Source organism: Dromaius novaehollandiae, chromosome 1 (genome assembly GCF_036370855.1).
Source record: "Dromaius novaehollandiae isolate bDroNov1 chromosome 1, bDroNov1.hap1, whole genome shotgun sequence".
NCBI classification, from domain to species: Eukaryota; Metazoa; Chordata; class Aves; order Casuariiformes; family Dromaiidae; genus Dromaius; species Dromaius novaehollandiae.
Window position 1 is genome coordinate 64,302,631 of NC_088098.1, and position 18,081 is coordinate 64,320,711.

General features: G+C 47.6%; 1 protein-coding gene across 2 annotated transcripts in view; it reads left to right on the plus strand.

Annotated features, from left to right (window-relative positions):
- Positions 1-16,998, plus strand: part of B4GALNT3 (beta-1,4-N-acetyl-galactosaminyltransferase 3) — a 69,632-nt gene extending 52,634 nt beyond the window's left edge. For both annotated transcript variants that reach the window (XM_064514853.1, XM_064514857.1), the window contains 11 exons: positions 1,267-1,410; positions 1,822-1,931; positions 3,131-3,231; positions 4,574-4,650; positions 5,534-6,548; positions 8,307-8,605; positions 8,989-9,142; positions 9,925-9,997; positions 10,560-10,713; positions 11,746-11,872; positions 12,749-16,998. In XM_064514853.1, coding sequence (XP_064370923.1) covers positions 1,267-1,410; positions 1,822-1,931; positions 3,131-3,231; positions 4,574-4,650; positions 5,534-6,548; positions 8,307-8,605; positions 8,989-9,142; positions 9,925-9,997; positions 10,560-10,713; positions 11,746-11,872; positions 12,749-12,857 — 2,363 coding nt within the window. In that variant the 3' untranslated portion in view covers positions 12,858-16,998. The remainder of the gene's footprint in view (positions 1-1,266; positions 1,411-1,821; positions 1,932-3,130; positions 3,232-4,573; positions 4,651-5,533; positions 6,549-8,306; positions 8,606-8,988; positions 9,143-9,924; positions 9,998-10,559; positions 10,714-11,745; positions 11,873-12,748) is intronic.
- Positions 16,999-18,081: the final 1,083 nt, after the last annotated feature.

Sequence of the window (18,081 nt, forward strand, 5' to 3'; positions counted from 1 at the left end):
TGCTGGACAGAATGGGATGCATGCAGTGATACCAGGGGATGCTGCCTTGTTCCATGCTACCCTCAAGTCCCTTCAAGTTGCTGTTGAGTCTGTCTTCCTGGATTTTGCAAGCACAGCAGCCCAGTTCCTCCTGTTTTGTAAACTCTTCTTATCACATCGAGTGACACATTCCTCAGGCTCCGTAATCCTGCCTTTCTTTACTTAGTATGGGCAGCTTCACTTTCTTCTGCCCATAGTCCTCCTTTCCATATCTACTGCAGTCACCTTCCAACTTCCCTGGGCTTTTTTCCATGCCAGCACTTTTCCCCATGGAAGATTCCCTGATGTAATTCAGATAGCTGTCAGTTTAGCCTCTCTTTCAGAGATCAACCTGCTGCTGTATTTTCTGAATCCTGCCACTTGACCAGGACTGGGCCGTGAGTTAGGTGTTCTGAGCCCTTTCTTTTTCCTTCTGCTCTTTTCTTCTGATTAAATCCCTGTAGAAGGGCGACTCACAGCCCAGAAGATCCCTTCAGGGTTGGCACAGTGCTCCAGACTCATCTTTATCTGGCACCTTCCACCAGCTGCTATTCTGCCCATACAGTGTTTCCCTCTTCCATATCAGGCTTTGCCTATATCACATTTGATCCCATTCCTTCTGGAGTTCCCATGTTTTTCAGTACCCAGAAGTTGCTAACAGTAACCCCAGTGCCCTTGGCAGCATGTTGTCTCTCCCTTCTGGATGTTTATTCAGTACCCTTCATCTCAGAGCGAGATCCATGGAGACATGAAATCCTTTGGGAGCAGCAGAGGATGTAGAACCAATCCTCAGTCTCTAGTTTAAGCTTCCTTTTGCACCTGGATTACTGTTGCTCTCCAGTCCCCTGTGGGCACACTAGTCTCCTAGACAAACTTATTAATTCTGATGTGTCCAATAATTTCTCCCACCATAGGGTTTCTTCAGCACGCCACTAGTGGTGTGCCCTCTTACAAAGCAGCAGGTCATTTCCCTTTGTCGCTCATCACTGTGTTTGCTTTCAGTGATAGCCGTGTTCCCATCTTGCAGCTTCTGTACTTTCAGGTTTCTGAAGCAAAGACTCGCCTTCCCACAGTGTCTTTGCAGTGAGGCTCCTGATCAGCACTGTTTAAACATGACTATGCTAGAGACAATGTAAGATCCAGGAATGCAACACCATTTAGAAAGGGCTGACATTAGGGAAGGGCACTGTTAGGAGCAAGAGATGAATTAGCCCTTCCTCCCCCTTCTGTTCTCTCTCCGGTTTCTAGATGAGACGCTTTTAAAGATGGATGAAGTGGGGCACATCCCGCAGACGTTGGCCAGTCACACAAGCCGGCCTGCTGACAATGCAGGCAGCAAGGCACACCCAGCTGACATGTTGAAGCCTGACCCCCGGGACACTCTTTATAAAGGTAAGATTGCAAAGAAAATGAAGAGGTAGCTACAGCCTATCAAAGCATGTGCAGTAGAAGAGCTGACAAAAATTGTCCTCCTAAGCCATGTTATCAAAGTCCAAGCTTTTCTTCTTCCCTGTGCAGAAGAGAGGAGCATCGTACAATGTCAGTCAGTGTAGGAGAAGCAGCACAGACTAAACCTGTCTCCTCTTCCTTCAGAGTCCAATTCACATGCAATCCGCAGGCATAATGTTGTAGTGTAAGTGCCAAAGAGCAGTGTAGACAGATGAACTGTACAAGATGGTTCGCTTTCTGTATCTGGTAGTATTTCAAATGGATAAATAGAAACCAGGCACAGAAGCAGCTAAGCTGTTGCATCAGTTGCAGCAAGGTTTCTCCAGTAACACTTGCCCATGTGTTTCTTCTCAGTGCCTCTGCTCAGTAAGTCACGTCTGCGCCGAACCTTGCCAGACTGCCCTTACAAGCCCAGCTACCTGGTGAATGGATTTCCTCTGCAGCGCTACCAGGGACTCCAGTTTGTAAGTCTTACTCCTTGAGCAGGTATTTGCCCAAATAAACTCAAGGAGGAAGGAGGGAAGCCAGATTAATAGTGGGCCCCTCCACCAAACTGAAGCTTGTGGGCACATTTGACCATCTGCTGTTTAGGTCTGCAGCAGCACCATACATGCCAGAGGGCAACAGCAAGGGAAAGGAGTCAGGTGCTATTCCCTGCTCTCTGGTCTCAGTGAGATACAAGTGTGTGTGTCTTACAGAGCCCCTTGGACCTCAAACCAAAGAGCTGAGCTTGCCTTCACATGGAGCCTCATAATGGCTGAGGATTTTATTCTCTGTGGGGTAAACTGTAGTCTGCATAGACTAAGTCCCCTGGCAGGCTTAAAACTGGTCTGGAGGGAAAGCTCATGCTTGTGAGGCATGCAGCATAGCTGAGATTAATCCTCTTCACGGCAAAGCCATGTCTGTCTGATGTCTGCCAGAATGGCTGGGTTGGGGGCTGGTCACCAGCATGGTTTGCTCTTTGCCAGTCCAGGCTGCCCCAGGGGGGCCTCACACATGTAATTCTAGTCACCAGCAGTTTTCTCAGCATCCAGGGCGAATGCAGTGTGTCATCTCCTTCATGCCTCTGTCGTGGAGTCCCTCAGCTCAGTCAATACAGACCTGGCCATCCTCCTTTAATTCTTACACCAAACAAGTCTGCACCCATCACTCCCCGTAGCATGTGCTCACTCCTTGCTCTTCCCTCATCACCTTCATGAAGCCACTGCTGCAGAGCACTCAGGGGCCCCACTTCCTTCCCTGCCAGCCCAGCCCCAACCAGGCTGGTCTGGGGTGGCCCTAGCTTGCTCTGCCTTGCCTGAAGGTCTCCCCACAGGCTTCCAGGCTCCTAAATTCCCCTGCATCTCTTCAGTAGGACTTACCCTGCCCTCTCCCAGTTGCTTCTCACTCTGTTAAAGGTCTTAGACACACAAATACAGAGATGGACAGGCAGATGCTGAGAGAGGGGTAAAAAGATACATTCATATGCATATCCCAGCAGACTCCCTTCTGTCTTCCCTTTCCAAAGCCCCTTCTCACAGTCTGCTGCTGGGTACCTTTGAGAAGCAGACAGCTAGTGAACAACCCGTGCTCCCTCTCAACAGGGCTGGTCAGCTTGTGACTGTGTCTGGGGAATATCTTGCACATACAGGGGTTTTGCTTTACTTTCGTCCCTTCTTTTCAGGTTCATTTATCCTTTGTTTACCCGAATGATTACAGCCGCCTGAGCCACATGGAAAAAGAAAACAAATGTTTCTATCAGGAAAACCCTTATTACTTGGAAAGGTAAAGCTGTCTTTCCAGCCAGGATTGATTAAATGGAAGCCATGGAGGATGCTGTGAGTGGAATAGCAGGGAGGCAGCAGGCAGTTTTGAGGTTGGGATTAGGGTTCACTTTTTTAGGACCCTTAATTCTTAAAGGTCCCCTAAGTCCTGCAAGACATTAAAGCATTTATAGTTCCTTTGGATAGCCAGTGCTCCCTTTAAATGAAAATATGTTTAGGTCTCAAAGGAAAACTGCTGCTGCTGCTTTTCTTGCTCTATTAACCTGAAAGCTGGGTCAGAGCAGCAGTGTATCTTTCCTCAACTACAGCAGGGAATATATTTGCCAGCAAACTGCCTGCCAGCAGCTGGAGCCTCCTGATGGCTATCACTGTGAAAGCCAAACCATACTCAGAACTAGGCTTCTCCTCTAGGGGAAGAAATTTGCTGCGTTCCTCTTCCCTGGAGGGGCTGGCTCCCAGAGGTCACTCTCCAAGGAAACCGCCACACACATGTTCCCTCCCCCTGCCACAGGCAAACACCTTGTGTTAGGACTCCCCTTGCTTCAATGGGGCTTTTTTGCAGAATATGGAGAGTCACTTCCAGTGACTGATAGTGGCCTCCCTGTGCTCAGGATCTTCTTCCCTGCCACATATCTATTTCAAGGGTTGGAAAGACAAAATGTATTGTAGGTTTGGGAGGGAGCTTCTGGGACTGGGATTCATGGTGGAAGATGGAGAAGTTGGCTGCTGTGGGCTGGAAAGTGCCACCCAAATTTATTGCTTTGGCAATTCATTCCTATTGCAGCAGCATTCGGGAACTAGAGACCAATTTTTCTTGATATCGGGCACACATGGAGGGAAATAGTCCTGGGAATCCCCCCAAAGCCTGAAGTGCAGGCACGTGATGGGACAGCACACAGACACACAGACAGTGGTAGTATGAGAAAAGAGAAGGAGATCATTGCAATTATCCACATGAGCCATTTTTACAGTCTGATGACTTGGGTTTGTGAGTATTACATTATAGGTGAGTCCTAAGCAATTTAAGGGAGACTAAAGGAGTGTTTCAGTGTACTTATATTGGGATTTCCTCCTGCACACGTGGGGTGGCACTCAAGAAAACATCTGAGAGACTGAGATGATAAGGAAGGAAAGCTGACATCTTTAACAGTGCAAAGTAAATCCAGTTGTCCCAAGATCTGAAAGATGGTGATGATGATAGACTTCTTGGGAAAGGAGGATCAAGAGACGCTGGATAGATGTAGTCAGAGTAATGGACCGTCACCTCTGAAGCAGTGGTAGAATTTATCTGGAGAGGGCAAAATAACTTTTATGAAACTTGTGTTTTGTTATTCATTTTGCAGATTTGGATTCTACAAGTACATGAAAATTGACCGGCCACAGAAGAGCCTGGACTCTGGAGAGAAGACAGAGCAGCCAGGTAGGGACCCTAATGTCAGACCCTAGAGTATCTTTTTGTCTATCACTCTTTCTGTGTGATCTTCCAGCACCAGCTGGAAGAATTTGTTGACTTTCCATGCTAAGCAAATCACATCCCTTCCTAGCTGTGGTTGAGAGGAGAGAGAAAGGCCATTTTGCATGCCAGGTTTCATAAAACTAAATGGTTTTGCTCATTTTTATGATGTTATTTGCATACCTGCTAAAAATGTTATATACAGCCTCAAACTTCCTCTTTTTAATAAGAGAGGAGATTCTTGCTGATGAACAGTTTTGCTGAGGCCTCAAGCTGGGACAATTTGCTTTAGCTTTTTTCAGCTTCTTCTGTACTCTTTTTTCCCACTCTCCCTCCTGCATGTGTCTCACTTGGTTTTTGCTCTCACTTCCCCTTTTCCTAAGGGCAGGATGGGAGGCCACCTAACAATGGGCTCTGGTGGCCATAGTGGCAATTACGTATCAGGCCCACAATTTGGCTGAGGTGCAATTCCAGCAAAAATTTTGGCAGAAGTGACAAAGCCAAACATGCACAGTGTGGCATCCGGTGTTTGCACCTGTGGCCAGACCAATAAGTAAAGGTTCAGCCAGACACCTCCACAGCTTTGGCAGTGCTGCCTCATAGGTGTTGGGGAGGTTATACCAGAAATAGCACAACTTGCATGTCCAAGAACATCCCTATCTGAATGAGAGGGAGGATCTGCCACTCACACTGCAACAGTGAGTGAGATGAGACAAGAAAGAGCTGCCTCTGGGAAGGTGGATGTCTAAGGGGAAGGGTCAGCAGCTGCGCAGAGTGGGCACCTCGGTGGATTGGGACAGGGAGGGTAGCAGAGAAGCTATGACAGGTGTAACTGTGATTACTCCTGCAGGTTTTCAGGAGGGGAACCTGGATGACCTGCAGTATGCAGACCAGGATGTGGAGAGTACCAGCCCTCCAGGGCACGCTGGTGCATGGGAGGCAGAGCTGGCAGGAAATGGTCCCAGCTTGATGACAGGCTATGATAATGTTTACGAGGATTATTCCCTCCGCAAGCATCGTCGGCTCCTCTCAGTTACAGGCAGCAACATAGGAGAGGCACTACAGAACAAAGGGGCGAAGAGATCTGCCGTAAAAGCAGCCCCGTTGGCCTCCACCAACCAAAGCCTCAGCCGAACTGGCCTAGAGGGGAGCCCGCTACTGAAGAAACCCCATTTAAAAGCTAGAGTCAAAGACAACTCTGCGAGCCCTCTGCAGCATGCCAGAGCTGTCCAGGGGGGAGCACCGGTCGAAAAGGCAAAGGGGAACCCTCCTTCTGTGACCTGGTCTCTAAAGGAGCAGTCTCTTGCTGGCTCCAAGGACTCAGCCAGCAGGACTGGCAAAGGGATGAAGCCTCTAGTAGATCTCAATGCAACTCATAACCAGCTGCAGCCAACAGGCACTCCACAAGCCAGGAAACGAGGCCCAATCTCTGGCAAAGCAAGCAGAAGTGCTGTGAGTGCTGCCAGTCTCAGCAAGCAGCCTATTCTGCAGGCACAGTGGCTAAACCAAGTGGAGTCCTACATTGCTGAGCAAAAGGCAGCCGATGGCAGGGATGTGGGTGAGGGAGAGGCGCAGGTGACATCTCTTACAAAGAGCAAATCTGGACCTGTGGAAACAGCAGCAGAAGAGGAAGAGGTGGACGGGGAACCAGAGAAAGATGAGGATGGGTTTGATTATGTACCAGTGTTTGACCAGGCAGTGAACTGGGAACAGACCTTCAGCATGAACAACCTAGACTTCCATATGCTGCGCACAGACTGGATTGACCTGAAATGCAACACATCAGGAAACTTGCTGCTAAAAGAGCGAGAGGCCATGGAAGTCACTCGTGTCTTCCTAAAGAAGCTCAGCCAGAGGAGTAAAGGGTAAGGCACAGTGTAAAGACTAAGGGGCAGTGTCCTGCAGCTGGTGTGCCAGCCATCACAGGAAAAACCTGTAATGTGAAAAGCCACACTACACTGCAGAGGATAAGCTAGATGTGGAAAACAAAACCTACTTGCCAGAAAAGCAAGGAGGATAAGTCTTGGGAGGAGAAAGAACCATATTAGGACAATGTAAGCTGATGATCAGGTGGGGCATCAGAGCAGTGAGGATCTGAAATATCTTCCAAAATGAGTACTAGGGTCTAGAAATCTAAATAGTTTCAAGATGAAGGTGCATGTGTTCAGATAAGAGTTTGGAGTACTTGGTTGTTTCTGAGGTCAGGGGATCGAACCACATTGTCTGATAGGTCCCTTTTGGTCCTATGTCCTAAATAGTGCTAGATTCACAAAGTGGGATGTGACAGGCATCAAACCATGCAAGCATAAGGAGTTCCAGCCTTATTCTGTATCAGCAGGGTTTCTTAATCTCCGTCTGGTAAAACATTCCTGTGTCCTCTCAATAATTGTATTGTGCAAGGAGGAAGCCAGCAAAAGCCCAGTGATGCCAGCTGGACTGAAACCTCCAAATTTTAATGTTTACTGCTGGCAGCTGTTGAAGGCTGACAGCCAGCCTCCAGACATGGTCTGGTGTCCAGCAGCTCACATTTCTTAGCCCAAAGTGGTGTTTAAAGCCTGGCTTTTTACACAGATTCCTTTCCTAAAGTTTTGTTTTCCACATCTAGCTTATCCTCTGCAGTGTAGTGTGATGGTGGGGTCGCCAGCGGCACCTGATGGCTGCGGCTAATGAGCCAGAGCTATGCTGGCCCCAAGGCTTCACCTGGAACCACAGTGCTGTGGTTCACTTCGTCGTGCCAGGTAAGGGGGACCTGCCTTTCTGGAAAGCCTGGGACATGGAGAGAGTCTCCTCTGAGCCTCCATAAGCTAAACAATTCAGTCCTCCTTACCCCTTTTCATGAGTTAGCCCCTATTTCTGTGATTTTCCTATCTGTCCTTCTCCATACTAGTTTCAATTTAGGTTAATTTTTCTGTACATAAGTGACTAATATCCCAGATGTTTTACAGAGTGGTGTTTTTAGTCCCCAGTCCCCACTGGAAATAGCTGCCATGATACATCTTAAAATTGCATTTATTTTTTCAGGGCCACATCAGTCATAGTCATGGTTTAACTGATCAGTACACTTAGCCTTTCCTAGCATTTTTGACTGATGAGCATCCTCTTCCAGCAGAAATTCTTCTTATTACCTCAAAGGACGTGACCTGATATTTCATCCCATTTTGGCTATTCTGGACCTACAGTTCATCCCAGTCTTCCCTATATCATTGCTTAGTCCTACTCCTTGTTTATAAGCTGTCATCAGCCAATTTCACTAGCCCAATCGTACTTCTTCTGCCAAGATCATTGAAGAAGGTATTAAATACTCTCACTGTTACCAGCCCTACAATCATACAGAGACATTAGTTATTTTCGGTGTCACCTTTATTTCATTCCCGTCACCAACTATTTTCTCTTGGCTGGAATCCCAGATCTAATTCCACATGCTTGTGGGTTTAGGGAGCGGGTGATAAACTTTCCAATGGGAGTTTTGAAACAGTACAGCAAAGCGAGAAGCTGGGGACAAAAAGGGCTTGTACTAGCCCAGGAGGAAAGAGCCTGGCAGAGCCAAATGAGCCGAGCATGGTGGAGGTGATAGAGGTGCTGGTATATGGGGAGGATGTCTACCCCAGCTGTATCTCCTGCAGGCAGTTCCAGCTGCAGCGCATTGTGAATGTGGAGAAACGCCAGGACCGCATGCGGGGGAGCCGCTACCTGCTGGAGCTGGAGTTGCTGGAACGAGGAGAGCGTCTTGTCCGCTTCTCAGAGTACATCTTTGCACAGGGCTGGCAAGGCATCAGTGGGGATGAGCAGGAGGAGAGGAACATGAGGAACTTAGCGTGGGGTCGCCAGCGGCACCTGATGGCTGCGGCTAACGAGCCAGAGCTATGCTGGCCCCAAGGCTTCACCTGGAACCACCGTGCTGTGGTTCACTTCGTCGTGCCAGGTAAGGGGGACCTGCCTTTCTGGAAAGCCTGGAACGTGGAGAGAAAACACAGCTGGGGCTTCACTTGGAGGCAGCTCATAATAGCCTATTGGGCCAGCCTGAACCACCTTTTTAGAGTCACTATCAATTTCTTTTCTCTCCAAGTTAAATCCCTTAAGAAACATGACAGGGTGAAAACTCCCATGGCTCATGAATTCAGAAGAAGCTCCCATCACAAACTGATTTCTGGGCACTTTGGTCCAGGTTTTCAGCATGGGCCTATTTCTGCATCCCTGCAAGGTTAGCAGGGTTTGAGAGGAGGCAAGGAGCCTTGCCTGTTTAGAAGCCATGCCACCTTTGAAATCAGTTTTGCTTTGATTCTCTCCCTCTTGCAATACAACCAGTGAAAAACCAGGCACGCTGGGTGCTGCAGTTCATTTCTGATATGGAAGAGCTGTTCAGAGTCACTAAGGACCCATACTTCAATGTCATCATCACAGACTACAGCAGCAATGACATGGATGTAGAGAAGGCTCTGAAAAGGTCAAGCTTACACAGGTAAGAGTGCTGCCTAGTCATCTAAAACTACTCACATGCATATGCCTGCAAACACCACAAACCTGCAAATCTGTATATTGATCATCCACAGCCTCCTACAGCTGGAAACCCAAAATGACATCCATCCAGACCTTGCACATATACATGCATATAATGTTATAATGTACATATAAGTACACTGCATATAATATTACAAAGCTAGAAGGCAATACCTACTGCAGTCATCCATCCAGGCACATCTCTTTTCTCCTAGCTTTTGTTCAAGTTTGTTAAAGAGGACATAAAGCAAGTCTCACAGTGATGGGGAAGGGGGAGGACAGAGAAGACAAGAAAGTACTGACAATGTAACAGAAAGCATGGAGACCTTTGGGGACTCCACTTGCTGGAATAGCTATTTGGCTTGCTGTGCGCTGACCTGAACTAGCCTTGGGTGGTCCTTTCTTTTATGTGCTAGGAATTGCTAGCAAAAGCTCTACTCCAAGGCCCTAGGATAGAGTTGAAAAGGTTTTTGCTAAGGACTACCCTATCCTTGCTGTATAACTGAGAAGACCCTTATGGCACCCTGGAGCCCCCTTCCATCGCACTGGGACCTGAAGTAGCACTGAGCTTGCTTGCTCACGCAACAGGTGCTTTTTTTTCCTCCTTGCGAGTACAGAAGTGAGTGAACCTTTGGGCACGAGGGCTGCCTGTATCGTGGCACCTGAGGTGTACCACTAATAGCACTTTCTGTCTTCGTTGCCATGTGCGCACTGAACTTCACCTCTTTCCTTTCTGACCAACAGCTATCGGTACTTGAAGCTGACTGGGAATTTTGAGCGTTCTGCTGGGTTGCAGGCAGGGATAGACCTCGTGAAGGTAAGCGTGCAGGGCTGTGGAGTAGATAAGAAGATGTCTCGTATAATTCTTGCACTACCTCTTGTCTTTCATACTGAACACATTTTTTAGGAAAGGGAATTAGCCCAACGGAACAGACCAAACATAGATGTGTTTCGCATCCACTCTGGCCCAGCAAGGGGCCTCACCCATTACTCCGAGGAGACTAGTCTCTGTGGTCTGTCCAGTTCTTGGTCTACCTGCTTGGACTATCAAACAGGAGGGAAATCAGTACTAGCGGCTTTACCATACTGATTCTGCCAGATCGTAGCCATTCATACCTGTTATTGAACACCTACTGACAGATAATTCGCTTTTGCCCTGTGCAGCAGTGGAAGCATGGCAACTGTAGCATCATTAAGAGCATTCAGCTGCACTGCTTGAACAGAGATAACAACAGCTGGAAACTGCATAATCCAGTGTCCAGCATTAGCATGAGGCATTCAGAGGAGAGATGGAGGGGCAAGGCCTGCCCCCTCTCTGCTAGGGCCTACCACAGTGCAGGTGAGCTCTGTGCGAGTGATTTTGGTGTGATTGTTTCCAGGACCCACACAGCATCATTTTCCTGTGCGATCTCCACATCCACTTTCCAGCTGGAGTCATTGATTCAATTCGGAAGCACTGCGTAGAAGGCAAGATGGCATTTGCACCCATGGTCATGAGGTTGCATTGTGGCATGTCCCCACAGTGGCCTGATGGTAAGAGAGAGCCAAGTCTCAAACCTTGGGGAATGGAGGAATGAAGGAGGGTGCCTGAGACCTGATTTATCATCTCAATTTGTTCTTCCATCACTAGCCAGTTTGTACCTTAAGGTACTACTAAGGTCGCTAGATGACAATGCATTGTAGGATGGGGTTTAACTGTGTCAGGTACTTGAAATTTGAGATCAAAGAGCCAGCAGAGCCATATATGTGACATTTCTCCTGGTTGTCTTTTAGGGCTCTCTGTGGATTTGAGTACCTTAGGAAATCCCTCCTTTCCTCCTTTCTGCCAGTTTCTATGCCCTCACCCCAGCTCCGTGGTCTCTGCTTTCCCTGCCTTCTACTGTAGCAAAACTCTCCAGAGCACAGTCTCCGCTGTTCCTTTAACTAACCCAAAGATGATCACTCCCAGGATTGTATTGGACCTGGTGGAAAACTTTGCTGCTGAGGACACTAGTTGATGGCTTCTCCCTCACTCTGTTTTTAGAGGGCACAGGTTGTCCTTCTGAGGAGAGCTGATAGCCCAGGGGTGGGTGAAAGCAGACCCGAGTTGAGAAGAGGAAGGCAGCACAGATCACCTGAGCACAGGATTTCCTTTAGACAGAGGTGGCCACCCTGAGCCCCTGTGGAAGGAAATTTCTTTTGTGTAAATGTTTTTCATCTAGGCAGATGGACAACCCTTGAAGTTGGGACAGTCCAGGCAAATTGGATACTGTGCTGCCAGACAGCAGATGTGAGAGGCTCTGCTAACAAGTTTAGAGGGCAGCCTGTACTATCTGTCTTTAAGCCTTTCTCACTTCCCAAAGCTTTAATATGGTTGGCTCTACCTTGGTTCTGAGTTGTCTCTCTGGTGTCAGGATTATTTTCATCACTTGGGGTGCTAGGAGTAGCTCAAGTGTCATTCCAGTAATTTTGATCAAAACTAAGGTCACTGCTAGCTGCTGCAGTAGCAGATGTGCTGCCGCTTTGCTTGAGTTGTTAATGATTCAGAGTGCCAACATGCCTGTGCCTCTTTTGTGCCCTCCTCAGGCTACTGGGAGGTGAATGGGTTTGGTCTCCTGGGCATATACAAGTCTGACCTGGACAAGATCGGAGGGATGAACACAAAAGAGTTTCGGGACCGCTGGGGAGGAGAGGACTGGGAACTCCTGGACAGGTAGGTGTTCATTTTCAGCTTATGATGACCATGCGCTCAGGAGCGGAGACCCATGAAATCTTGCAATAGCAATGACCAGGAGAACAGGTATCTGAAGAGATGATGATGATTAATGCCACCATAAACTCGGTCAGTGAAGGAGAGTCTTTGAGCATACCCTGATCCTCAAAATCAGTAGATGAGTGTACCCAAAACACAGCCACTGATAAGAGAAGAGAGGAGCTGTTTCCTGGTGTCTTCCAGGCATACTGTTGGCTGACCACAGGCAGATCAGGCACAAGTGACTGTGGACATATAATACTCTTCAAGCAGTTCATAGTTCGTATGTCTAGCAGTTCGTATGTCTAGTTTTAGTCCCTCAGCCTTCCCATATTACATACAGTAGTTGCCCAGAAGGGCAACTCTCAGAGAGGCATTTAAGGATCATAAGGTGTAGTTACATTTTCTGAGAAGTTAATGGGTGTCCCTTTCCTTCATTCCTTCACACGAGATGACTCTTCCTGCTGTACAAATCCTAGACCTCAACAGCTCTAGATTTTGAGCTCTATCCTGTATTTTCTGTTAGATCACTCGGGAAAGGACTTGCATCATGAGCATTCCCATATCGCCAGCTCTCCTTCCTCCTAGCAAGGCTGTCCCTACTCCTGACCAGTCCTGCTCAGACATCCTCCACTCTGAAAGGTGTATAAACACTCAGCAGATGCCATTAGATGCCTGTCTATGGATATAAGATACTCCTGAGCTATTCTAACTCTTGAATTTGATTGTGGTCTCCTGACAATAGGACTGTTTAAACAAGATCTCCTGGACCCAAACACCCTGATATCTTTGTGATCAAGATTTCCCTGAATTGACACTTCTTCTCCTTTCTGCCAGGATTTTACAGGCTGGCCTGGAAGTGGAGCGTCTCTCCCTGAGGCACTTTTTCCATTGGTTTCACTCAAAGCGGGGCATGTGGAACCGACGCCAGCTGAAGACATCATAGCCTTCAATCCCAAAGCTGCCTTTCAGAGTCATCCACTGTCTCACCCCAGCAAGCACTTTATCTAGGCATGCATCTGAGTGTGCATGCCCTTCCTCTCTCTCTAGAGCCCTCCTGTGAGACAGCGCAGCCGAGGAAGGGACAGTCAGACTAGAGGAGCAGGAACTTCTCTTGGGAGCTATTGCATCCAAGATACGGGTTCCTTGTCTTGCTGGGGAGTTTTGTGGGGGAGCCTTAGGCAAGTGAAGGGCTCATATTTCCTGCCATGCAGGCTGGTGGATGGTACGGTGAAGGAGGTGCCATATTTCCTATTGTGTCTTGCATGGTGCAAAACAAAAAGGAAAAAATGTGAGCTAAACCCAGAATGGATTATTTGCAGTAATGCAGCTTCTCTTTCAATACTTGAAGAAAAAAATAGGCAAAAAAAGCTAAACACACACACACACAAACAAACAAACAAACAGGCTCTCTGGTGTACATGCTTTTGGACAGGGGACCAGAATAAGTTCTCTGAACTGTGTTGTGTCCACATGCCCATGTACTGACCCAAAAAAGTCTGGATGAGGAGGAACCGGTAGGCACTTTAGGCTGTCGATGCTTAGACACTTCTCTGTGATTTTCACTTCAATCATTAGGAGAAAACACGCTCATATTCAGCAAGGTGTGGGCTATGGATGGAGACTGAAGTTCGCTTCTCTTATGAAAGCCACGTTTGCCTGCAGCTGGGCAATGTGGCAGGGGTCGATGTTGCAACTCCACCTGAATTATTTATCCACTGCCTGAGGCTAGTGGAGAGGTTATACAGAGGACCTCAGGAGGACCTTAGCAGCCTTATCTGACAGACGTGTGTTTGTCCTAACAATATCAGGGAAACCCTAGCAGGGAAGAAGTGGCAATATTTTATTAGTTTAAAATTGTGATTTTGTTAGAAAAAGAGGAGACAGAGTATTCTGCTCTCTAAATCCTGTGCATTTATGCAGCATCTAAAGGTTAATTTAATAAGTTATGGCTTCACAGTTATGTCCTGTCATAGTTTGACTTTTCCATAAAGAGCAGGCTTGTTTATATTGAAGAACAGGCACAGTTATTGGTGCTTCATTTCTGGAACAGTCCAGGGAGCTCTGGCCTGCTACCGAGGAGGTGGTGTCAGGACTTGGCATTTGCACTGGGAGCAGAGGAGCAATGAGGACAGGAGAAGGCTGAGTGAATAAAAGGATGGGCAGACCAATGCCAGCAGTGATGAAAGAACTGTGGAAAGAGCCCCTGCTTACAGTCGGCCTGACTTTAGAGTGAGTTCTCAGCCCCTGAAACTCCTACCCATGCAGGACAAGATTTTTACTCCCAGTAACCATTTTGCAGGACTGTAGAAGCACAGAGATCCACAGGGCAGTTGGTGCCCTGCACTGGAGCTTCAATTTCCCCTAACCATCCTGAAAAGGCTGCTACTGATATCAAGCATCAGGAAGAGTATGACGTAGGATGCGGCTCGTGGCTCCCAGCTCTGAGAGGAGTCATTGAAAAGCAAGTAATGAAGGTCTATAGGATACAAGCAATGCTGACTTGGTACTAGAATTGTTTGCTTTTACACTGATGGAGTGGATGCCAATTCAGAATAGGTTTTCATTTATTATTAATTCTGTGGTGCTTGACAAGTTCATCAAGTCCCACTATTGCAAGTAGAAAACTGAACATACAAGCTCTGGCATATGGAGTATAAATCTTGTCAAATCATTCAGTTGTCTCAGTGCGAGTTGTGTGGCTGATGGAGTCAGATTTGAGAAAGCTGTACTGTGCAGTGTGCAGATATGGTGAAAAGTGTGCAAGAGACTACTGCATCTCTTAATTCATGGAGCCTTTGTCAGAATTTAGACATTGAATATCTAAGAAGAGGCAGCCTTAACCTTCTGCTCAAATCATAGTCTTTTTAATGAGGGAAGGGAGTTTTCACATGTAGAGACTAAGAAATGAAATGCTGCAGTTCTGGGGCAAGGGAAGAGGCTGACAACTGGCAACTTTTTTTTTTTCTTTATGTAATACTGGAGTTTAAGAGGCCGAGGCCTGTGATGCACTGTTGCAATAAGCTCTGTTTCTGCCTGGCATGTGCAGTACCAGCTGCACTCCGAGTGCATGTTGGAGCCTGTGCTTTGCTTACCAACACAGGCACAACCCCACGACTAAGCAAGCAGGTTTTTCGCCAGACTCTGGGACTGCAAGTTTCACAGCTTGTCTGGACGGGCTCTGTCAAGCAGTTCTTGTGAGACGAGGATAAGTTGGTGGAGAGGACAAGCAGCAGGGATGCAGGGAGTTATTATCAGAACTCAGCAGTTCTGCCCCAGGAAGCCGAGAGGAGCATTATGCCCATTCTGCAGATGAGCGACTGACAGCTTCAGGGATAATCCTTATGCCATACACAGGGAAGAAGGGCTGTTCATACCATATGCTTTCACATCTGACTTAGATGTGATTTGTGGCACGCAAAGTCAGCACCCTGTGTTCATCTACAGACAGTGGAGAGAATTAGGTGCTTCCAGAAGGTAATTCACAGGCCCTGCCTTGATTGGTGTGAGTACCTTCTCTTCCTCACCAGAGAGGATAATCAGCAAAGAGGGACTAGAAAACAGGGTACAACTCTCACTGCCACCAGAATTTGAGGACTTCACCCCCGTGCTTTAGCTGTCCAGGAGACTTTGTTCCTTCCTTCATGCCTTTTCACCCAGACCAATGGCAAACAGAACTGTTTACCTCGTAAGGACTCCTTGGTGGATATGAAAGGAGTTACGGGGTCTCAGTCCAGTTTCCTGAGGGCCAGTATCCCTGCTGTAAAAACTGTCATCACAATTGTTCTTCTGTTCGTAGCACAATGGGGCCCCATTCTTAGTCAGTCTTTATACGCTGGCATTGTAAAGTTGATTAATACTAATTGGCACTAGTTGGCAGCCTCTGTGGAGGAGCTTGGAGAGAGCCCATGGGGACAGACCTTGTCTTCCCGCACACAAGGTGCTCACTCAGACTGCCATGGGCTGTAAAAGGAGAGTGGGCTACGGTCTCCATGACTTACAGGCCAGCATGAAATCTTCCAGGAGCACTGCCAGGCTTTGCCCTTGGGCTGTTGCCCCGCTTCCTAAAAAACCTCTATTTTTTCCCTCCCCCAAGCAAAGTGTTGAAGAGCAGGAGAGCAGGGAGTGCTGCAGGAACAGCAAAACCTATAGCCGTGCAGTGACAGGGTATGGCAGGGCTGGGCTTTAGCCCGGCCATCACAACCTGACAGGCAGCTTACCTGTGGTTGGCAATTGTTTCCTGCACTGCTGTATGGCTGATAGCATTGCACAGCATTTGCTACTGCTACGAAGAAGGCTTATCTCAGGAATCTGCACAACTCCCAAAGACCTGAAGAAAAGCTGGCTTTACCAAAGCAGGGAAACTAACTTCCCCATAAAGCTGATCTTGTTTCTGTCACAGAGATTTCTTAGGAAGTTTTGCCTGAGTTTGCGGTGAAGTTTGCCCTGCAATTCTGGCCTTCGTGTGCGTCCTGGCTGTGTCCTGACTTGATGGAAGGAGGAAATTGGCTGCACGTGCTTTTCTGTGTGTCAGACACACAGGCTGGGAGGGAGCTGCTCCAGCAGGTCACTGGATGGGAACAGTTGGGGAAATGATGGGGCATGCAGCAGAACAGACATTCCCTGCAGCCAGCACGTGGCCAGACCGGGGACCCTGGCCCCAGAAGTGTGGAATGCACTGAAAAGTGGCTCTGCCCACAAATGCTGACCCTGTCACCCTAGAACTTTTTCATTCCTGAATGAATTATGGGCCTGAGGTTTATTTGCAGTCCAGCAGAGGGAATGAAGAAGACTGGGTTTTATTATAAGAGAAATGTATTGTGTGCAAATAATAATGTGACTTGTTTTGTCATTGTCTTTAATGTTGGTATGAACATTTTGCCTTCTTCTCATGGCTTTTAAATGTCTGAGTTGTTCATTTTTTAGATACCAATGCCTTGTGTTAAAAATCTGAATTGTAGCTTTGAATTCTCTGCCTTAAAGTGGCTGTGTGCCTTCAAGATGACTCCTGGGCCACATCTCTGTTAAAGTTGGGGGATATACTGGTTCTCCCCCACATTTTATAAATACATTGTCTTCCTACAAGAGCTCGGTTCTCTCCATGTGTTGCTCACGCACCTGCCATCCCCACACAGCACAGATTAGAAATCAGATGTCCCCCCTCTTGTCTCATATAATTAAAGCCTCACCTTGTCTCATATATTGCAGGTGTAGTCAATGCCACAGAGATAGGTCTACCCAAGACCACAAGAGCTCTGCAGGCACTGAAGTGGCCGGCAAGATAGGGATACATGGCAAGCATGGTTAGCCAGGAGTGAGACCTATTTTAGTCCCCTTTAGGCAAGGTGCTGTAGAGAATGGGATGGTAACAGACTTTTTCCTATCTTCCTGGGATTTATCATGTGGAACAGGACAGAAATGCTGGATAAATATGTGTCCCAGCAAAGTAGGAGTGCTGTATGATGCTGGAGAGGGACTGCAGCAGATAAAGTCATCTCTCTCACAAGCAGGGGCCAGTTCATGCAGTAGAGACTGCAGGTGAAAGCCTGGACCTGAGCTCGGTCCTTGGTGCAGTCTACAAAAATGGGAGGTCAGGTCTTTCATGGCAATGGCTTATTTAAGTTAAAATTGTGACCCCTTTTCCCTTCAGCCCTGCCTCCCTTGAATATGAACAGCTTGGCATGAGTGGGGGTCAGACACAGAGAGGCAAAAAGACAGCCAAGGTTGCTAATGAGTCTTATTCCATTAAAATGAGAAACGATTATTAAAGGCAACAAGGGGAAAAGCACTCCAGTGCATTGCTGGTCTTCTGCTTTCCTATGCTGGCAAACAGGAAGCTCGCTCAGCTGAGGCTGTACATACTGCAGTACCTCATTTGGCAGCTCTCTAAGAGTGATATTGGAGTTAGGATTTGATAATGAATTCTCCTCAATGCTTCTTCCCCAGCGGAACCTGCCTTTCTGTGTTCAGTCATAATTACTAATTGCTTTGTCTCCTGCTCTGTGAAGCAAGAGTCATGAGATTTGGATTCTGCAAACGGGATGCATAATCTTTTACCTTTTCATAAACCCATTTGGGCCAGTAGTGGCTGCAAGCCCTTGATTGATGGTTTTCCGGGGGCTGCAATTAGTTTTGTTGCCTCTACAGTGAAGCTTCATCCTGGAGGACAG